Below are 22814 nucleotides of genomic sequence, written 5' to 3'. Positions count from 1 at the left end.
AGACAGACAAACAGACAGACAGCTGTAAGGATGGAGCGGTCGTGAGAATAGACAGACATGCGGATAAAAGGATGAGTGGACAGATAGACAGATGGATACCTTTTAATCCAACATATAAATACAGTTTATATATTAGTTAAATACATTAAAGCCTCTCTCCTGCCACTCCCCGACCCAAGCCCTACCGATTGAAACAGTCCAAACAAGATATACATTTTAGCCTTTGCATATCAAAATATTTTTCTTAACGAATGTGTCTCACGCGATGCAAAGAATTAGTACTTAATGTGTCCCCCAGCGGCCCACCTTCCCGTGATGTCAACTATCCCATCAAATACACAGGTCATATATATACCAACAAAACAGAATGTAAACTTTTGACCAAAGCATAAAATTTGTCCATGCACTTTTAAATGGAAGACTGTATATCTTACAGAGAGCTATTACCATGGCGCCGTCTCCCCCCTGTGGATTGGTCCGTAGTGACGAGAATTGTCCCGAACAGAAATCACAAATTACGCTAATGGAGACTAACACCCAGTGTTGTACAAATCACGGGACACCGTGATAGGCTTTTAAATCTGTACCGCTTGCGACAGTTGCCCACAAAATGCCACCAACTCCGGGCCTTTTTCAAACGTTAGCCACCACGCATTTTGTCCATTAATCATTCATGATCTTTAAGTAAGAATTCACGGTTTATTGAGCTTAAAATTGGATTTCCTGTCACCAATTGTTCACAATAAAATAAAATCTTAACGTTTCCTGTCATTTCTGTAAGTCTATAATTTGATGACAGTATATTTATACTACCAGCGGAAAAGTGTATGTTGCCCGTACATCAAATTATTTTGAATAATTCAAGTGATAAGAGGATTTATATAAAATAAGAGGGTTTTTAGAAAGCAGATATCACTTTTAGACATGATTTAAGCAATGGAAAATCCGTACATCCGAGACTGTGGAGTGTACCCATATGAATAATGTAGTTGGTAAAAACAGTTTTAAGAACAAGGTGCTTCTTATGCTTTCGTTTCTGTTAAAACATCTAAACGCGTGATTTATTACCATCCGGTAAAATTAAAGTAACGTAAGTATTTTACAAATGCATATTACAAAGTGCATGAGCTAAAATCACACTATTAATATGAATCGTTTATATTGAAAATGCAAACATGCGGCTTTAAGTTCTATTTTGTAATAACACACAATTTCAAAACTGTAGCTCGAATTTGAAAGTCAAAAAGGTTCACAAAACACATGTCATTAAAGCTGCACTCTCACAGATTGCATGTTTTGACAACTTTTTTCTTTATTTTGTTTTGTTATAAAACGAGCCAATTTATGCGAAAATGCATGAAAATCAGTGATATAAGACTGCTGACAAAAAAAATCAGATCGCAGATTTTCATTTTTAAATTAAAAAATTGATGTTTTATGCACTTTTTCTTAAACCGTTAGTATCGCTTTTAGCCATTAAACATTTATTTTCGAACGGAAAAATGAAAATATGCGATTTGATCTTTTGTCAGCAGTCTTATATCACTGGTTTGCAGATATTTTCGCAAAAATTGACTCATTCCAAGACAAAGAAATGAAAAAAAGTTGTCAATACGGTAAATCTGTGAGAGTGCAGCTTAAACATTTCAAACGTAGCTCATAATGTCAAGAAAGTACTGGCAGTTACAAGAAAAGTACAAGAAGTCTTCCAGTCACAATTCCCTTTTTCTTCAGCATATTTGCAATGACCTTCTCAATGATTTCAAGAAGATGAATGCACTTCATAACTTTAATGATAACAATGCCCCATTGTATGTTTAAACACGTGTACACGAAATGCCTTAACTTTCAAACGTCGTAATTTCATAGCGTAGCTACGCACTTCCCGGTCTCCTTATGTTTTCTCAACTCTAACTTCCGCTGAAACGTCCGGCTACACATATCACACCGGAAGGGTGTATACCCGGTATGCTTCCGGCTGTGCGTGATCAGGTTAGATGACTGCGAGAAACGTTTGTCGCACACTTGACACCGATGTGGCTTCTCACCTGCGGATTGGAAAAACCATCGTGACGGAGAAATATGGGGATGTTGAATCTCAACACAAATAGAGCTAGAACTTACAATATGTGGCTTTATATTGCATATAACATATAAACCTGAATATCAAATTCAAACCCAATTTAAAAATCGAGTGTCCTGAAAGGAGTTATATATATTAGGATATATAACTCATTTGCTGAAAAATATAACCCAGTAAGTATTTGGAAACTTTACAGATACATGCATATGTTAATATTTCAATTGCAATCTATACTATTTGTTGAATGATAAGGAGTTATTTGAAAGTTAAATCTGTTTTAAACAGAAAGGATATGAAAAAATGAATATTCAAGCCAGGGTTTTTCGCACAATACCATCTGTGGGGCATGACAAAATCCAAAACGATTCAGTATTTTGAACTGTCAACAAAGTGTTGTTTTACTAAACAGAATTATAACTGATAGCAAGTGAAAACCTTTAGTTGCTGTTCCTAAGATTCTTAAACATTTTCGTTGAAAGTAATTTTGCTGTTTACTCTCGTGATATTGTTAGTCGGCGCCCAGAAGGGCGCCGACTATTTTTGATACTAGTATTACTTTAGAAATATTCCAACTAAGGGACTAGTTCATAAATTGCAGAACAATGTTTTCAATAGTTTCCACGTTGCATGATAAAATGTGAAGTTTAGTTTGTTTTATAAAACTTTACACTTTAATTGATAATGAAACCTTAAATTATAATAGCCCTGCTAATCATTATGAAAATTTTGATTTTATATACCAACTCAATCATAACAACTCGGCCATTTCTGAGATAGATACAAGCCGAGGTGTTCCGATTGATATCAAAATAAATGAAGGTTACACGGTACTAATAAAATATCCTTTATGTTTGTAAACCTCCTCCGCAGTAATCTCCCTTGGTGACAGCAAAAATGCCGAGTTTTAAAAAATTAACCTTGAGCTTAATTGTTTGTTTTGAAAATGTCATTCGAAAGAATGAACTCAAGATAATTCCCCTTTGGTGTATAGTTTTTTATCCCCGTTCTATATACTCATATGGGTGAAATGTGTTATTAAAACTTATACAAAATATAAAGCAAGGAATTCACATAACATGCCGATACAAATAAAAGGTGAATTTCATGCTATTGAAATCTATGTATTAGACCATTGACTCTATTTCATCCGAAGAAACGAATGTATATTTTTGTTATAATTTAGTTTAAACCGGAGGATTAGCTTGGTGAAAAAACAACAGAATATCTATAATTGCGGGCTTAAACTATTGTAACAATATTTAATATTAACCATAATGTCCTTCGAGCATATGTACACCCAACATAAAACAAAATATTATCATTAAAATAATAACCATTTTTGGTTATCTGCATCACTTGCACCGGATTTTCAAACTCAATCATTTTTTTAAAAATCAAAAAAAATCTTATAATTCCTTACTAAATATTAAATAATACCGAATAGGTGAAAAAATATTAAATTTTTTTTTTTTAAATATCCACTTTCTACTGTTTATTATTCTAACATGTTAAGATTTTTTTTTATTTAAAAAAAAATGATTGAGTTTGAAAATCCGGTGCTAGTGATCTGCATGCACGTTTTTCTTCTAATTTCATTGCGCCGACTTGATGCTATGCATCAACTTTTTTCTTGTTTCTTTTCTGTATAAACATATAAGTGTATATACAGTGAGACAGAGGTAGAGAGAGGGAGAGGGAGAGGAAAAGATATATATATATATATATATATATATATATATATATATATATATATATATATATATATATATATATATATATAGAGAGAGAGAGAGAGAGAGAGAGAGAGAGAGAGAGAGAGAGAGAGAGAGAGAGAGAGAGAGAGAGAGAGAGAGAGTTAATTAATAATAATTATGATATCGACAGACCCAGTTCACATTCTTCTCCATGTTTATCCTTGAATCCAGCATTGCTCCAAGATTTCTGACGCATGTGGTTGGCTTTATCTAAAAGCTCCAACATTCACAGTGATATACGAAACGAGATTAGCAAGAAACAATGATTAGTATTGTTTTAAAGATCTTTACTTCTGTATTGTCAGCGTTCAGTTTACTTATGCAGTCATGCATTCAAGGCGCATTATTATTGAGAGGGGCCTCAACCCAACGCAAAGGATCGAACTGCGGAATCATATCTGTTAGTAAGTACAGTTGTGAATCACCGAAATAAAAAATGCATAAGTCTATGATTTCTACACATGTCACAAACTGACTTGGTGTACATGATATAGTTTAGGGGTCCTAAAACCGATCCTTGGGGTACGCTGTATTTTAGACGACGTAAAAGAGTGTTCTGATAAATGGTGTCAAAGCTGCAGACAGATCGAGTAGCTCAAGTACTGTGACTTTGTTTTGGTCAAGAGATTGGAGAATGTCATTCTGGACTTCCAGTAGAGCGGTCTCAGTTGAATGGAGCTTTTTATAATCAGACTGGTGTTCCTCGTGTAGGTTGTTCGGTGCCAGATTCTGTTCTAGATGCACGTCAACTACTTTTTCAAGAACCTTATATAGAAACATATATAATTCTTCAGCGTGTTTGATCAAGTCCATGTTTTTTTAAACAGGTCTTGTACCTGAGAAAAAGATGTTGAAACTTTCGCAGTTTCAAGCGAGACGTTGACGATCTGGGTGAACACAGGCTATAATTCATTTATGCGAATCATCAGAAGCAATGTTGGTAAAAGTTCCATTTCACACGATTTTTATTGGCGAACGTAGAATGATCTCCTTCACTGGTTACGGTCAATAAAGCAACACTTTTTGCAACAAATGGATGAACATGGTATCACTTATATGTGAACTATGGGAAAACTCCATCGCGTAATTGAACACAGTGCCAATACGTACCTGTATGGATGTATGTGTGTTTCTTCATGTCCGACTTCTGGTGGAACCGTTTCCCACAGTACGAGCACGGGTACGGCCGCGTGTCACTGTGGATCAGCAGGTGCGTGTTCAACGTCGACGAACGCTGAAAAGAGTACGCGCGACATTGGTAATTTTATGTAGCAATTCGTTTTAAAAAATATGGTGTGATGTTATAAACGCGCGAAAGCCATCTTTATGACTGAACTGTATGATGTTATTGGAGACTCGTCTACGCCTTCAATATAGGAAAAGATAGCTTATACTTGCACAATGAAAAAAGAAACGTCTCCGATGGTGAACTGCTTTTTCAGCAATAGATTTGATTTAACTACTAGTATTTAATACAGTTGATGGCTTTTACACGGTGTGGAATTAATGTTAATAATTTCATATGTATCAAAATGTTGTCGCCAATATCTTCGAATAATATTCGGCCACATATGGGTCTATGACCTTCTGGTAAATAGATGTTCTGTTGTGTGTATATTATAATTACCTTGAACGTTTTCCCGCACTCATGGCATCGGAACACTTTGGCGGTGTTGTAATATAAGGATCTCCCGCCGTAGAATCCGCGCAGGAACATTGCAGTTGTACTGGGTGGGGTATCGGGCTGGGGCAAGATCGGGCTATGGTCGCTAGGCAACGATGGAAAATGTAGGTGCTCGAGGGGAGATAATGCCGGTTTGTCATTGTTTCTTGCTAAACACAAGGGTGATGTTGGAATATCCAAAGTAGGTGCAATACGTTGTTGAAAGAAGGACTGTTTGGTGCCGTCAGTTATTGAAATGTCAGGTTTTAAAAATGTTGGGAAGAAATGGTTTGTCTTAGAAACACCATTGCCAGGAGACGACAGATTTGAGTATGGCGAAGAACTGTATTTGTTACAATCAAATTTTAAACTATTATTGTTCAGTTCTAGTTCACCTGCATTGCCTTCAGTGTTTACTTGTAACGTAGAATTGAACGAGTCCATTCCATATACATCACAGAAAGATTCTGAAATTATTGGAACATGCAGTTAATGGACATGGGAAAACAAATTTAATACATTTAATTTCACGCCATATTTGAAATAAACATTGTATAAAACATTATATATATGTATACACCTATATATTTATATATATTATATCTCATATATAATAAAAACGCAATTCGTCTCTACCCTTGCGAACAGTCCTATTTTGTCAACCCGCGTAACAATTAATATTCAAATCATCATAGCTCTTTGAATCATTGCTTACAAATCAGGCCCATTAGAATTTGAAGAAAAGGAATTGTTTTTATAAACAATGCATTGTGCGCTGTGTTCTTTTTCACCGTGGTCCTGTGGCTTGAATAATTTATGTTTGCACATAAAAGGCTATGGGTCATAAACTTCCTGATTTAGGAAATATTGAGTGTCAGGATTGTGAGTGCAGTCATGCATGTTTTATCTTAAACACATATACGCATTTAGGTTCTTGTTAAAAACCTTTTTACGCAAACCAGTTACTTACAACAATTATAACAAGAAGTTTCTTTTAAAGCAACTGTGCGCCAGATGATCAATTTGCAAGAAAAAAAGAAAATTGTCGAAAACTGTCATAAACTTGGTATTAATGTGTACAATGCATTGAAACTTACTAACTGAAGTACCACATAGTTTACAATTTATTTAAGTTTAGAAGTTATTTCGTATTTTTCCATTAAAAAAGATTACTTGGTATGTTTACCTCGTAGAATTCATTCCTTATGCGTGATTGGCTAGTCGGTGTTATCACGTGAGTTAGGTGTATAGCTTAATTATGTCACCCAACTTAAATAAGCCGTCATAGCTCAGTGGATACGACGCTGGACTGCAATTTTGGCGACAGCGGTTCGAACCCGGTCTCCGACACAATTGTTTTTAAAAATTGTTGGTACTTTTTTTTACAATTATGATATCAAAGCGTAACACATTTTATTAAATACTTGTTCTGAGATTCGTTACAGAAAAACACTTTTTTTGGTGCCAATCTGGTGTACAGTTCCTTTAAAATACACTCAGCCGTGGTAAACCAGCGGGATGACTAATGTCCGGATTGTTTGAATGTTTGACGTGTAATAGTTTTTTGTGTTAAATTGATGTTGGGTTATTCCTGAGTCAGTGCAGTTTTTAAAAAGGTATCACAACCATGAACAGTATTACAGACTATTGCAATAATAATAATATGAAATTTAATAAATTATTATTATAAAATAACTATTTAACACACTTATACTATATAATTAAACATAAAATAACTTTTCATACGACTTTTATTTCACTAGTATGAATTTCATTCCTTATCTATATCGTCAGAAATTGGCCAACAGTATCCCTCAATTTCTATATCGTCGGTAAATTGGTCAAAACTTGAGCGTGAATAATGACGTTTTAGTTAAGTAGGTGTCGACTCAAGGAAGAACAACAAAGCAGGACCGCATTATATTACACCAAAACCAACCAAGTCGGAAAACAATGTGTATTTTACTCGTTGTGTTTACACCTCGAAGATGACTGTCCTACATTTCTCTGGAAAAATTGTTCTCAGGAAATGAAATTCTTCAACTTTTAAAAAATCTCTTGAGAGTATATTATTTTATATGACTAATTTGACAATGACCAATGGGATTTTAGGTTTATAATGACCAATAAAATTCTTATTTTATTCAGTTCATTTCTGTGAATTTCACGGGAAGTCAATGTGAACTCAGACAAAAGGCCGAATAAACGTTTAAAAGTACACTCAATTGACTTTCTTGTATTCATTCATTCTGATCTGTTAAAACATTTTTTAAATCCAAAATTGTTATGCACACTCATGTGATAAATACTTCAATATATATTTATGAGTCTTGTGCGGGTATTGAACTATACTGAACTATAGATATATTTGCATGTGTTGTCAAGGTTACGTGAGGTGTTGTCGACTATTCATTCCATTGTTAGTGGTCAACATTGTATTTTGTCCAATGAAAATGCAGTATTTTTAAAGTTTTTCAATACAATTTGTTTCATTATTATTTAGTATATACTTACGCAAAATAAATGATAATGCCACTGCTTGGCATCAAACTATTTTTGTAAGTACTTACTAACAATCTTTAAAGTCGTTGAATTAAGCTTTCCCTTACGTGTGTCTGTTATTCATTAGTGTGCTGCCTTATTAGACTTTATACATGACATGACACTTTCTATCTTTTTATTAACTAAATTCATGACGGTTCAGCTTCATATTGTGCTCAAATCTCCCTCGTGGAGGACAAATTGTTGTAAAAATAAACACACCATTAAAGTAAATTTACAATTAACTGATAATCCGTTAGCTTAAATTCACCAATTTGTAAATACACTATCATACAAAAACGAAACTATAATGCTCAGTTATAAATGAAAAAGTATCGAAACAAGACTACTGACGGATACATAATTATGCAATAAAAGATAATTTTATTTTATAGCAAAGGTTTACTTCCAATTAGAGAAATGATAAAATAGTTCTTACAATATTTAAGTATTCCCAATGTCTTTATTTCCACGTACCCGTGATGTTTTCCCGTCTGTACGTCCAACGTCTCTTCCGGGCTCGAACCATAAACACGCGCGGCATGATGCACGTGCGCACGTGCGCTCGTGGTGTAGATAAATTGTTAATTACCACAAAATGCAAGAAAGCAATTTCTGCTTTGATTTCTACTAAATTTGAAAGGGTTTTCCTATTTCCATTTTTTTAATAATTTTTATTTCTTATTCATTAACAACTTTCCACATTGAATGTGCTGTATATTTTTTTTTCGTTCCAAGATTTTTATCCATATCTAAAATACTCTTTATAAGTCCTTCAGTTTAGATTTCCAAAGCATTGTGTACAGATTCAAATACAGAGTCTTCTTGTCTTCATGGGACGGTTTGTTACAGCAGAAATTATGTTTAATATTCATGAGGAAGTCTCTGAGAATGGGCTGGCTCTAAGGATTTATTCACACGTCAATATATGGCTGTTTACTCTATGAAAAAATAGATTGAAGAGCTGATTTTACTCATAGAAATCACTTGTATTTCACATATTTATACACGATACATGTTTTAATAAGTGATTGTTGTGGGATTCAGAATATTTATTGTTTAGCTTCTATTTAAATTGGTCATTTCTTGAACAGAATCACTGCATGCAGATGTGAACTCTCGGTAAAACCAGATAACTATATTACTTAAAAGGATTTTATAAAAATAACAGAACAGAACGTTAAAATACATACAAAAACGGGTACAGATGTGACGTCATCAACGAAAATGTGTCGTGTGGAGGCAAAAAGGGACATTTTGATGTTCGCCTTATAAGCAAGCAATCATATTTTCTAAAAAGGTTCTTTTATTCAAGTTTACACATTAAACCTATCGCATGGTAAAAAGTAGTTAATTTGTTTTGTTAACGCGAGTAGCCTAATGCACCAGTCAATTGTAACCACGCCCACCCACCCCACCCCAAGGTCCGGAGGTATACCGGGGATAGCCGGGAAAATGGGTTGTGTTATTCCCTTCCAGGTGGCCCCGCAGTGCCGGGTGGATGCAATGGTTTTGTCTTCGCGCCAAATATATCGGGGAATGGGTCTTACCTAGGGTCCCTGAGGCGCGGGGACATTTGGAGGGGATTTTACCATCAGGCGAAAGTCAAAGTCCCCGCTATTCCCCGGACCTGGGTGGGGGGCGTGGTTACAATTGACTGGTGCATAACAGAACTCAATTTCGCAGACGACGTCACGTTCATATATATAATATGTAAATAAATAAATACGATCATTAGGGTCAAGAGTAACAAATGAGTAATAAATGAGCATGAGTTAATACATATGAAGAAAAAAGCGCACACGTTTTTTATGTGTAACAAACAGCATTAAACTGCTTGAATGACAAAAATAGATACCCCTGAAAACGCAATCTATATTATTGTTTTTGCCTATGAAAGTGTGTGTGTGTTTACCACGTTATAAATTGCGTCATATATGCTTCGTCGAATGAAGACTTTAAACAAAGATGACTTTACTATTTCTTTACCATTTTTAAATGATCTACGCCGCTTATAGAGCCCCGCCTTCGGTCTTTTACCAGATTTTTAGAGTTTAGTTTCTTAAAAAAATCGACAAACCTTTTCACAAAAGTGCCACCCAAAGGAGCACTGTCAAAACGTTATTTTATTAACTGGTTTGTCGAAGTGTTTCAGGAAACTTAACACCTAATCAAACTCAGGCAATCATACGAAGGCGGGTCTCTTTGAGCGGCATTGACTGTCCTTTATTGTACTCAATAATGTTCTTAATATAAACTAAGCACGATGTAGCTAATCGGATAGCTCGATATAAATAACGGACCTATATTAGTAAATGGAGTCAATGATGTTTGACCATAAGATGCAAGTTAAGTTGCATATTGAATACCTGCCCTAATCTTTCTAATGCTGAATATTTTACAAAATCAAAGATTTAACATGGCTAAAATGAAACTTCATGTAGTAAGTACGTTTGTACTACAACAATGCTGTCACTACATTGCGCATAGGACAAAACCTTGACAAAAACATAAAAGCCTTTTTGATCACAGTTACATTAAATCATTTAAGAAAACCGTGATTAATATTTTCCAGATATGAACACAAAACAAAGCCGCGATTATGAATAAATAATTGGAATTTACGCAGGCACTTGCTTTATTGCCGGCGACATAAGGCAGTGGACTGCCGCCCCGTCTTGCGAGGCGCGGTTTCCTGTTCCGGTCCAGCGGCCGCGCAATCACAGAAACCACACACTGTCATAGGACAGACATTAAACTATGATTTAATATCTAAATATGAACTGTTCAAACGTTTCTACTTGATCCCAACTTACGTGAAAGATGTATTGTACTGATGGAGGTACGAGAACATAGGAAAACTAATCATGCGTTCACTATTTGTTGCTAAACCATAAATCTGAGAAATTGAGGATTGATAGAAAAATGTCAGGATGATATAAATCCTTGGGTCGTAGTCATAAAGCATCTTAGTGATAAATTTCAACTTAGTGAGGTAAAAACAACAGTTTTTCTAAGATGAATGTAAAGAAATCTAACAATGTGTTTACACCAAAAATATGGAAAACGGCAGAGAAAAGGGGCAAGATAATAAATGTATGAGAAAAGATTTGATAAAATTAGAAAGTATTTAAAATAGTCAATGTAAAAAATTCAAATGTTTTCACCTAGTTGAAATTTTTCACGAAGAAGCTTAATGGACACGCGGCTCCAGTTCTAAACTAGAGTTAATTTACTTGCGAGTGTTCTCACTTGTATACAGTTTCAGAATATTAATCTGCAAACAAATTGGTTCAGCAGCGAACAGCACGACTGTTACACTGCACATACATGCAACATACGGTGTGCAGTGGATGTACACACTGCGGTCAACAGTGATGTGTGCAGTGGATGTACACACTGCGACCAACAGTGATGTGTGCAGTGGATGTACACACTGCGACCAACAGTGAGGTGTGCAGTGGATGTACACACTGCGACCAACAGTGAGGTGTGCAGTGGATGTACACACTACGACCAACAGTGAGGTGTGCAGTGGATGTACACACTACGACCAACAGTGAGGTGTGCAGTGGATGTACACACTGCGACCAACAGTAAGGTGTGCAGTGGATGTACACACTGCGACCAACAGAAGGTGTGCAGTGGATGTACACACTGCGACCAACAGTGAGGTGTGCAGTGGATGTACACACTGCGACCAACAGTAAGGTGTGCAGTGGATGTACACACTGCGACCAACCGTAAGGTGTGCAGTGGATGTACACACTACGACCAACAGTAAAGTGTGCAGTGGATGTACACACTACGACCAACAGTAAGGTGTGCAGTGGATGTACACACTCCGACCAACAGTAAGGTGTGCAGTGGATGTACACACTGCGACCAACAGTGAGGTGTGCAGTGGATGTACACACTGCGACCAACAGTGAGGTGTGCAGTGGATGTACACACTGCGACCAACAGTGAGGTGTGCAGTGGATGTACACACTGCGACCAACAGTGAGGTGTGCAGTGGATGTACACAATGCGACCAACAGTGAGGTGTGCAGTGGATGTACACACTGCGACCAACAGTGAGGTGTGCAGTGGATGTACACACTGCGACCAACAGTGAGGTGTGCAGTGGATGTACACACCGCGACCAACAGTGAGGTGTGCAGTGGATGTACACACCGCGACCAACAGTGAGGTGTGCAGTGGATGTACACACCGCGACCAACAGTGATGTGTGCAGTGGATGTACACACCGCGACCAACAGTGATGTGTGCAGTGGATGTACACACCGCGACCAACAGTGATGTGTGCAGTGGATGTTCACACCGCGACCAACAGTGAGGTGTGCAGTGGATGTTCACACCGCGACCAACAGTGAGGTGTGCAGTGGATGTTCACACCGCGACCAACAGTGAGGTGTGCAGTGGATGTTCACACCGCGACCAACAGTGAGGTGTGCAGTGGATGTTCACACCGCGACCAACAGTGAGGTGTGCAGTGGATGTTCACACCGCGACCAACAGTAAGGTGTGCAGTGGATGTACACACCGCGACCAACAGTAAGGTGTGCAGTGGATGTACACACCGCGACCAACAGTAAGGTGTGCAGTGGATGTACACACCGCGACCAACAGTAAGGTGTGCAGTGGATGTACACACCGCGACCAACAGTAAGATTCGCAGTGGATGTACACACCGCTACCAACAGTAAGGTGTGCAGTGGATGTACACACTGCGATCAACAGTAAGGTGTTCAGTGGATGTACACACTGCGATCAACTGTAAGATGTGCAGTGGATGTTCACACTGCGACCAACAGTAAGATGTGCAGTGGATGCACACACCGAGACCAACAGTAAGATGTGCAGTGGATGTACACACTGCGACCAACAGTAAGGTGTGCAGTGGATGCACACACTGCGATTCACACACTGCGACCAACAGTAAGGTGTGCAGTGGATGCACACACTGCGACCAACAGTAAGGTGTGCAGTGGATGTACACAATGCGACCAACAGTTAGATGTGCAGTGGATGTACACACTGCGACCAACAGTAAGGTGTGCAGTGGATGTACACACTGCGACCAACAGTAAGGTGTGCAGTTGATGTACACACTGCGACCAACAGTAAGGTGTGCAGTGGATGTACACACTGCGACCAACAGTAAGATGTGCAGTGGATGTACACACTGCGACCAACAGTAAGGTATGCAGTGGATGCACACACTGCGATTCACACACTGCGACCAACAGTAATGTGTGCAGTGGATGCACACACTGCGACCAACAGTAAGCTGTGCAGTGGATGTACACACTGCGACCAACCGTAAGGTGTGCAGTGGATGTACACACTGCGACCAACAGTAAGGTGTGCAGTGGATGTACACACTGCGACCAACAGTGATGTGTGAAGTGGATGTTCACACTGCGACCAACTGTGATGTGTGCAGTGGATGTACACACTGCGACCAACAGTGATGTGTGCAGTGGATGTTCACACTGCGACCAACAGTGAGGTGTGCAGTGGATGTACACACTGCGACCAACAGTAAGGTGTGCAGTGGATGTACACACTGCGATCAACAGTAAGATGTGCAGTGGATGTACACGCTGCGACCAACAGTAAAGTGTGCAGTGGATGTACACACCGAGACCAACAGTAAGTTGTGCAGTGGATGTACACACTGCGACCAACAGACACACCGCGACCATCAGTAAGTTGTGCAGTGGATGTACACACTGCGACCATCAGTAAGTTGTGCAGTGGATGTACACACTGCGACCAACAGTAAGTTGTGTGCAGTGGATGTACACACCGAGACCAACAGTAAGGTGTGCAGTGGATGTACACACCGCGACCATCAGTAAGATGTGCAGTGGATGTACACACCGAGACCAACAGTAAGATGTGCAGTGGATGTACACACCGAGACCAACAGTAAGATGTGCAGTGGATGTACACACCGAGACCAACAGTAAGATGTGCAGTGGATGTACACACCGAGACCAACAGTAAGATGTGCAGTGGATGTACACACCGAGACCAACAGTAAGATGTGCAGTGGATGTTCACACCGCGACCAACAGTAAGGTGTGCAGTGGATGCACACACTGCGACCAACAGTAAGGTGTGCAGTGGATGTACACACTGCGACCAACAGTAAGGTGTGCAGTGGATGTACACACTGCGACCAACAGTAAGATGTGCAGTGGATGTACACACCGAGACCAACAGTAAGATGTGCAGTGGATGTACACACCGAGACCAACAGTAAGATGTGCAGTGGATGTTCACACCGCGACCATCAGTAAGATGTGCAGTGGATGTTCACACCGCGACCAACAGTAAGGTGTGCAGTGGATGCACACACTGCGACCAACAGTAAGATATGCAGTGGATGTACACACTGTGATCAAACATTAGGGGAACATTAAAGTAGGCAATATCACGTCACTGACGCCACTGGTTCTGTGGTCAGGACATGGCCGCACGATATGCACAGCTCAGATAACTTCTATACATGGACCAGCTAATGCACATGAGTATTATATTAATCAAGTCCCCAGGCTGTCGTGAAGGTTCTTAATCATGCGTCGATTGCTTCAGATGCAGATTTATACAGAAAGTGCAACGAATCGAAAACTGTATCGGCTCGGCATTTTCAGCTTGGTCGTTTAATGATATCAAGTAAAATTTGTATATGCCTTCAAAATAGGGTATTTAGCGAGCGTTTTTAGTTTCACTCCTTCATTAGAATGTTGAAAGTCGTGTCTTATAAAATAATAGGTTTAATTTTCTATCACTTAAATAGCTTCATAAGTATGCAACATAACAGTTTAGCATGTTAGACAATTATCTCCCGGCAACAGTTACTGTTGAGCAATTACAGGCGAAGCACATTTCAATTACCATAGAAATCAGTGTCGAAGATGGCCAGAATAGAAGCCAAAGCGTCTCAATCCGTCGTCCGCCGGGAACCATTCACCGTCGGGATTCCACCCCTAGGAAATCAGGCGGTTATCTAACGGTAATAGTTATGGCCATATCGGGCGCTGATTTACCTCCTTGTATTGCGCTTACGTCTGGTTATCGGAACTCCCTCGGTGAAACTTTTCCTTGATTTACGTTGTCTTATTTTATTTATCTAACAGCAAACTTGATTGGTTGATAAATAACTGAAAATTCTGCCTCCATTCTGTGATTGATGAATCTATCAAGTGCGCCAAAAGATACGGTACTGAAAATAAACATGATTTTGGAATAGTTTTTAGGAATTATCTTTACTATTTGGGAGACATTACTGAACTGATAGGTATCTCTTGCAACGGACGCAGATTCATATGCATTCGAATTTGTAGACTCTACAAAAACAGTTATGCATATTATTGTTCCACAAGCGCAATAAAACATTCTTAGAGGTACGTGCCTTATATTTATGTCTGTGAAAAAAACTTCAAATAGACTTCATACAGTTAGCTCAAACAGAGAACACAAGACACAATGCTGGGTTTAAGGCTCCCTCGCTTATAGATAAGCCCGCAATAGGTCTATCCAAGTTAATATTACATAATAGGTCTTCATTGCAGTTAACAGATAGAATAAATCCTCTGATATGATGTGCACTACTTTTTTTTCAAAGTGAATTGATACATATGTGTGCTGGCATTTATGTGTACTTCATTGTCGACGAACGGAATAAGTCGTTATATCTATACAAGCGGGGATTTCGACCACAGTCTGTTGACCTCCATATAAAAGCAAGGTCTTGGGCCCTTTTCGTTAATATATCTTATAGTCCTAACAGAAATAGTCTGAAATCTGTATGAACATCACTGACGACAATACGTTTATTTTGTTCATTTCCTCAACTTTGTCTTCAATTTAAATACGAGCTTAAGTTTAATTCATACTTATAAATAGCAAAACAGATAGCGAAAATATGACACTGGTAAGATAGTTTCAACTTACAGGGGCGGGTGGGTTGGTTGTTGGCGTGTGTGTGTGCAGCAGTTTCTATTGATATTCAGTACAAAAAACTTTACGATCTGGACTCCAGAGACCGGTTTTTGGTGCCTATCCAATATACAATTGCCGACTTCTAAATTTAGCTAACCGAACAATACGTTCAAACATTTATTAATGAAATATAATATATATGTAATAATGAACTTGCATTCACGTACATAAAAATGAAACAGGTTAGAAACACTTAAAACATTAAGACGCTCTTAAAGTCTTTTACACTATATACACTACTTGTACGTGTTCGTGTACGTGTGGTAACCTTTTGTGCAGTACGTCATCAAGGTATGTCTACGTGTGGCTAGTTTTTGTGCACTACGTCATCAGTGTATGTTTACGTGTTGCTATACCTTTTGTGTACTATATACGTCTTAAAGGCTTAAGCACATTGCATGCATTTAAAATGGCATTTACAACAGCCAGAAGGAAGCGAATTATGCAAGTAAAACCAATCCTACAAGTGAACGTGAAAGTAAAAAATCGCAAACAACTTTTATAATCAACTGCAATTTTGACATCCTCGTGAAGCTACAATGTACACGTGCAAGTTCTCGCCGTGTTTCGCAACCTATAGTGTATGAAAATATGCTCTTTTAAATATATAATCCATCGACCATAATTCTCCGATATGTTCATGTTTGCAAAAATTACTTTGCATATATTTGTGAATAAATATTTCGCCATGTTTCAATTACAAACGATAATGTTCAGCTTTTCTATATTACAACATTTGACGTCGATCATACATTGAGTCTGGATTACACAAAAAAACACTATATATATATAACAAAAGACATACACCGTATACGGTGTATTCCGGCTCTGATTATCATCAGATAGGATGATAGTCTAAGTAGTGGCTCTGGGTCTGCCTTAAAATTGACATATTGCAACCGAACCGAGGTGATGCAGATTGTTGGCCATGTTTCAATAAGACATCTTAGTAGTAAACCGTCTGGGAATGTACGATCTCCAGACTTACGATCTTTATTGAAACCGGGCCCAGGCTGGCCACCAGTTGACTGCGGCCCCAGGTTGGCCACCAGTTGACTGCGGGCCCAGGTTGGCCATCAGTTGCCTGCGGCCCCAGGTTGGCCACCAGTTGACTGCGGGCCCAGGTTGGCCACCAGTTGACTGCGGCCCCAGGTTGGCCACCAGTTGACTGCGGCCCCAGGTTGGCCATCAGTTGACTGCGGCCCCAGGTTGGCCACCAGTTGACTGCGGCCCCAGGTTGGTCACCAGTTGACTGCGGCCCCAGGTTGGCCAGCAGTTGACTGCGGCCCCAGGTTGGCCACCAGTTGACTGCGGCCCCAGGCTGGCCAGCAGTTGACTGCGGCCCCAGGCTGGCCACCACTTGACTGCGGCCCCAGGTTGGTCACCAGTTGACTGCGGCCCCAGGCTGGCCACCACTTGACTGCGACCCCAGGTTGACCAGCAGTTGACTGCGGCCCCAGGTTGGCCACCACTTGACTGCGGCCCCAGGTTGACCACCAGTTGACTGCGGCCCCAGGTTGGCCACCAGTTGACTGCGGCCCCAGGTTGGCCACCAGTTGACTCCGGCCCCAGGTTGGCCACCACTTGACTGCGGCCCCAGGTTGGCCACCAGTTGACTGCGGCCCCAGGTTGGCCACCAGTTGGCTGCGGCTGGCCAATACGCGAGAACCGACCTTAATAAAGAAGGGCAGTTCGGTACAAACTCCTGGAAATTGTCCAACAACAGTTATTAAGGACTTCTTTTGTTTGAATATGGTGTGGGCATGGTACAAGAAACATTTCTTTAACCGTTTATAAGTTAAGTACTGTAGTATTTGCTGAAACAACACACTGCGGTAGCACATTTGCAGAGACGGATTCCACACTTTCCGATTTCACATGTATTATTATGTTCAAACGGGCGGCTTTCTTAATAAAATGGTTTCGAGATTTCCAAATAAACAGTATTATAATAGCGTGTCCTGTATTAAGAAGTGAGAAACTGGTTGTATTCAGGCGATCCGTTGATGCGAGGATCAGCCAACCGCTGCGATTCTTTCCGGTATAGTTTATGTTTTTATGACTCAATAGGTTTCAGATCCCTGTTATATATGTTCACTGCCAAAACGCCGCTCTTTGTCTAAAATAAAGAAATACATTGATGTTATAATAGTTTGTTTGAAGGTAAGTCACTCGTGGGGTCGGACCATTGACACCATCCACGTAGTACAGAAACGGAGATACTAATACTTTGATATTAATACGCTTTAGTGCACTCAATATCAACAGTCAATTATAACATTGTTAAAGTAGAAGTGCAAGTGTTAGAATATTATCTAGCGGGAAAGAAGCTACGAAAAAATGTTTACCAACAGGAAATGACTGGTATGAATTGCTTCCCTTGTCCTCTCGCTTGTTCGCCTCCAAATGGCTGTATACGGAGCCGCTTACTTGCTTAGCTGTATTACTCGCTCCTTTTCCTGCCGCCTTTTCTTTATTCGGTGAACTCGTTTTCGTGTAGTTATATCCTGTCATCTGTTGGTTTTTGGAGTTCGTTTCTACATTACCGCGTTTATTGTCGTCTCCGTATACTGGGTGCTTGCCGTCGTCTCCACTATGCCCGCTGCTGCTGGCACTATTTCTGTTGCTAGGTATCAGGTAACCATAAGAACCATGCGCGGCTTCAAGGTCAAGGTAATCTGGAGGCGCTAAGGGCAGAGGGTCATTTACGCTCCGCCGGCTGGAGGAATTCCTGCAAACGTTAGATTTACATAGACAAAAAACAAACAACTACGTATATACAATATATAAGTATGTTGATGCTGCCCTTTTTGGTTCAATGTTTAAGATTTTCCTTAATTTATTTGCTTGAATTTTGGTCATGAACGTATTATCTTCATAGTAACAATATATACTAGTACTGTAACAGGTTATTCATACTTCTTTTGACATTTTATTACTTTCAAAGTGGGGCTGTATACGATTTTTCGGTTCTCAATATCTGCACCCCCATGTACTAGGATTGACAGAGAGGTGATCCTAAAGAACGCTAACTGCGCTAAACATACTGGCCACCTACTCCAAATGATCAGGGTTGATGTAGTCGTACTCTGCGCTGGGCCGCCGCTCCCGATCCCATTCTGTCTTCGTACTATCGGGCCGCGGTACCGGAACTGGCGCCCGCTGGGACAGAGCCACCCTGTCACTAGCCTGAAACAAGAGTTGAGCCTGTAAATGGATGACTCCATTAGTAAATTGTGTCCACGTTAGCAGACGCTTATTTAAAGTTCCGTCCACAATGATAGCTATGTAGCGGCTCGGTGGTCATCAAATGGAAACACAACACCTTCGATTGTATTTCATTGCATGTATTTCACAGTCGATACACTATTCATATACGGATAGACAAAGTTTACTGCAAAATGACATATTGAATGAAAATGGCCAGCGGGTTAAACTTAACTAACCGTTGACCGACAATAACAACGACGAGGCCACCGAAGACAAAAGGCGTGTATAGAGAGCGCATCAAGGCAAAGTGATACACATACACTGTCAAATATATTTCATAAAACCAAGCTGTAATGGCCAAGACCAGGACTATAGGTATACATCGACTGAGGAGCATAAAGTCCCACTATGTTCTAGTGATGTAAACTTATTTTTTCGTATGTATATCCAAATGACTTATCTGCCCTTTTTGACTATTTTATCCCCTAGAATGATAAAAAAAAGCATTTATCGCAATTAAAAATTGCAACAAAACCGAAAGTATAACTAACGAAGTAATTGCGGTAAAATGAACGAAAAACAGAACACTTCGCCCCTACCTTACGATCATCTCTAGAGCCTTTGGAATGTGACTTCCGGTGACGGCGGTACAGAAACGTGGCGAGAGTCACGAGCAGTAGGAGCAGCGCCACCACACCGAACGTCATAACAACGATCACCCAAACTAGAAGAACACGATATATGAACATTATATGAATCGCATCGTCATTTTGAAAAGAAGGAAAGCGACGGCTGTCATTTTTTCCGTCTAAATGAGGAAACTATTAAGACAGCAACTGGTGTCAATAACAGGGAAAGAATGGAAATTTCAATCTATCTTAGCAGAATTCGGTGTATTTCAAAACTGAATACGTTTTTCTATGTTGCATCACCGATGTTACAACAATTATATTGCCATGTTGCCCTAGTTGAACTGAAATATTAAGAATACTAATAGAATACTGACTACGGGAGTTTTAAGCACTTCAGCATTTTCTTTCTTTTTTTCGCTATTTAATCATACGGAGTGCAGCCCCTTTTATGTCATCGCAAAACGTATCTTCTTCAATGTCCATGTGTTATTCAGAAACAAATACTTTCAAATAACAAACAATACCCGGAAGTCCTGCACTCGTCTGTAAAGCGTCTGTCGTCCCGGAATCTGTTGTATTTGGGGAATATGTGTTCCTGTTCCTGTTGCCCCCGGGATTCACGGTGGATGTCGTGGGGAGATTGATGGTATTTCGGCACGTGTAGCAGCAGTCCAGCGGCTTGTAGGTTCCACAATACCTGGTATCACAACCAACCGTTCTGTTGTCGCCGTATTGACACCCTAAAATAAAACGACATTCATGGTGATGGTAGTAACTTTTGTCTGCGACAAATTTCGACTATGGTCACTATGAAATGTATCTCAGGATGATATGATGAGTTTCGATTCCATAAAGGCAGAGTTGCATTCCTTGATTGCAGATCCCAGCGTTAATTACTTATTAACTCAATTAAATACTGTTGCACATGGTATTAATTCCGGGTTGTTCAAGTTTCGAGTTTAATTGTTCTCAATGCCAATAATTAATCATGAGTTGATATAAAACAAATGAAAGTAAAAACAACAACAAGAAAGCAAGCGCATGATATATACAAACACATGAAATTAAACAGCATACTGTAATGCAGTATTCTTACCGGATCTAATTTTTTAGAACAATGATGCCACCTGACGTGCATAGTTATCTATCCTGCATGACTAGTTATACGTTTATAAATCTTTAATGGCGAGTTACCTACCCTGAATGCCAGTCTCGTACCCATGGCAGGATTCGCAGCAGTTGTAGCGAAGCGTCTCGTTATAGCAGAGGTAACCGTGTACCCCTACATTGCAATGGTCCTGTCGATCCCCATACAGGCAGTCTGGAGAAGTAAAACTTAGACAATAGGCAGTCTGGAGGAGAACAACTGAGATCATAGGCGGTCTGGAGAAATAATAGGCGGTTTTAAGGAGAACAACTAAGATCATAGGCGGTCTGGAGGAATAATAGGAGTTCTTAAGGAGAACAACTGAGATCATAGGCGGTCTTAAGGAGAACAACTGATATCATAGGCAGTCTGGAGGAAAACAACTGAGATCATTGTTGTCTGGAGGAGAGCAACTGAGATCATAGGCTGTCTGGAGGAGAACAACTGAGATCATAGGCAGTCTGAAGGAGAACAACTGAGATCATAGGCGGTCTGGAGGAGAACAAGTAAGATCATAGGCTGTCTGGAGGAGAGCAACTAAGATCATAGGCGGTCTGGAGGAAAACAACTGAGATCATAGGCGGTCTGGGGGAGAACAACTGAGATCATAGGCAGTCTGGAGGAGAACAACTGAGATCAAAGGCGGTCTGGAGGAGAACAACTGAGATCATAGGCAGTCTGGAGGAGAACAACTGAGATCATAGGCGGTCTGGAGGAAAACAACTGAGATCATAGGCAGTCTGGAGGAGAACAACTGAGATCATAGGCAGTCTGGAGGAGAACAACTGAGATCATAGGCAGTCTGGAGGAGAACAACTGAGATCATAGGCAGTCTGGAGGAGAACAACTGATATCATAGTCAGTCTGGAGGAGAACAACTGTGATCATAGGCTGTCTGGAGGAGGACAACTGAGATCATAGTCAGTCTGGAGGAGGACAACTGATATCATAGGCTGCCTGGAGGAGAACAACTGAGATCATAGGCAGTCTGGAGGAGAACAACTGATATCATAGGCAGTCTGGATGAGAACAACTGAGAACATATGCGGTCAGGGCGAGAACAACTGAGATCATAGGCTGTCTGGATGAGAACAACTGAGAACATAGGCGGTCAGGGCGAGAACAACTGAGATCATAGGCAGTCTGGATGAGAACAACTGATATCATAGGCAGTCTGGATGAGAACAACTGAGAACATAGGCGGTCAGGGCGAGAACAACTGAGATCATAGGCTGTCTGGAGGAGAACAACTGAGAACATAGGCGGTCAGGGCGAGAACAAATGAGATCATAGGCTGTCTGGAGGAGAACAACTGAGATCATAGGCGGTCTGGAGGAGAACAACTGAGATCATAGGTGGTCTGGAGGAGAACAACTGAGATCATAGGCTGTCTGGAGGAGAACAACTGAGATCATAGGCGGTCTGGAGGAGAACAACTGAGATCATAGGTGGTCTGGAGGAGAACAACTGAGATCATAGGTGGTCTGGAGGAGAACAACTGAGATCATAGGCGGTCTGGAGGAGAACAACTGGGATCATAGGCTGTCTGGAGAAGAACAACTGAGATCATAGGCGGTCTGGAGGAGAACAACTGAGGTGAAAGGCGGTCTGGGGGAGAACAACTGAGATCAAAGGCGGTCTGGAGGAGAACAACTGAGATCATAGGCGGTCTGAGGGAGAACAACTGAGAGCATAGGCGGTCTTGAGGAGAACAACTGAGATAATAGGCTGTCTGGAGGAGAACAACTGAGATCAAAGGCGGTCTTGA

At 40.1% G+C, this 22814-nt stretch overlaps 2 protein-coding genes across 2 annotated transcripts in view; both read right to left on the bottom strand.

The window, feature by feature from the left end:
* Window positions 1-1730: 1730 nt before the first annotated feature.
* On the bottom strand, window positions 1731-17246 carry LOC128223481 (zinc finger protein 69 homolog B-like). Its single transcript, XM_052932761.1, has 5 exons — window positions 17046-17246; window positions 10675-10777; window positions 5465-5967; window positions 4948-5071; window positions 1731-2048 (listed from the first exon to the last, which is right to left on the bottom strand). The coding sequence occupies exons 1-5, from the start codon at window positions 17244-17246 to the stop codon at window positions 1864-1866; spliced, it is 1116 nt and encodes a 371-aa protein (XP_052788721.1). The 3' UTR covers window positions 1731-1863.
* Window positions 16162-22814, bottom strand: part of LOC128223172 (uncharacterized) — a 19192-nt gene continuing 12539 nt past the window's right edge. The window contains exons 4-9 of the mRNA XM_052932467.1: window positions 21098-21220; window positions 20424-20639; window positions 19867-19991; window positions 19116-19246; window positions 18406-18788; window positions 16162-18176 (exon numbers count right to left, since the gene is read on the bottom strand). Coding sequence (XP_052788427.1) covers window positions 18142-18176; window positions 18406-18788; window positions 19116-19246; window positions 19867-19991; window positions 20424-20639; window positions 21098-21220 — 1013 coding nt within the window. The 3' untranslated portion in view covers window positions 16162-18141. The remainder of the gene's footprint in view (window positions 18177-18405; window positions 18789-19115; window positions 19247-19866; window positions 19992-20423; window positions 20640-21097; window positions 21221-22814) is intronic.

The sequence above is a fragment of the Mya arenaria genome, chromosome 17, assembly GCF_026914265.1.
Source record: "Mya arenaria isolate MELC-2E11 chromosome 17, ASM2691426v1".
Lineage (NCBI taxonomy): Eukaryota > Metazoa > Mollusca > Bivalvia > Myida > Myidae > Mya > Mya arenaria.
This window is presented reverse-complemented; position numbering and strand designations above follow the sequence as displayed.

Bases quoted from the DNA above. Each gene is read 5' to 3' on its own strand.
- LOC128223481 (XM_052932761.1), bottom strand. From the start codon at position 17,246: ATGGCCAACCTGGGGCCGCAGTCAACTGGTGGCCAACCTGGGGCCGCA. The intron at 10,778-17,045 runs GTAAGTCTGGAG...GTCCTATGACAG, and splicing joins GCCCGGTTTCAATAAAGATC to TGTGTGGTTTCTGTGATTGC. The intron at 2,049-4,947 runs GTACGTATTGGC...TCCAATCCGCAG, and splicing joins ACACACATACATCCATACAG to GTGAGAAGCCACATCGGTGT.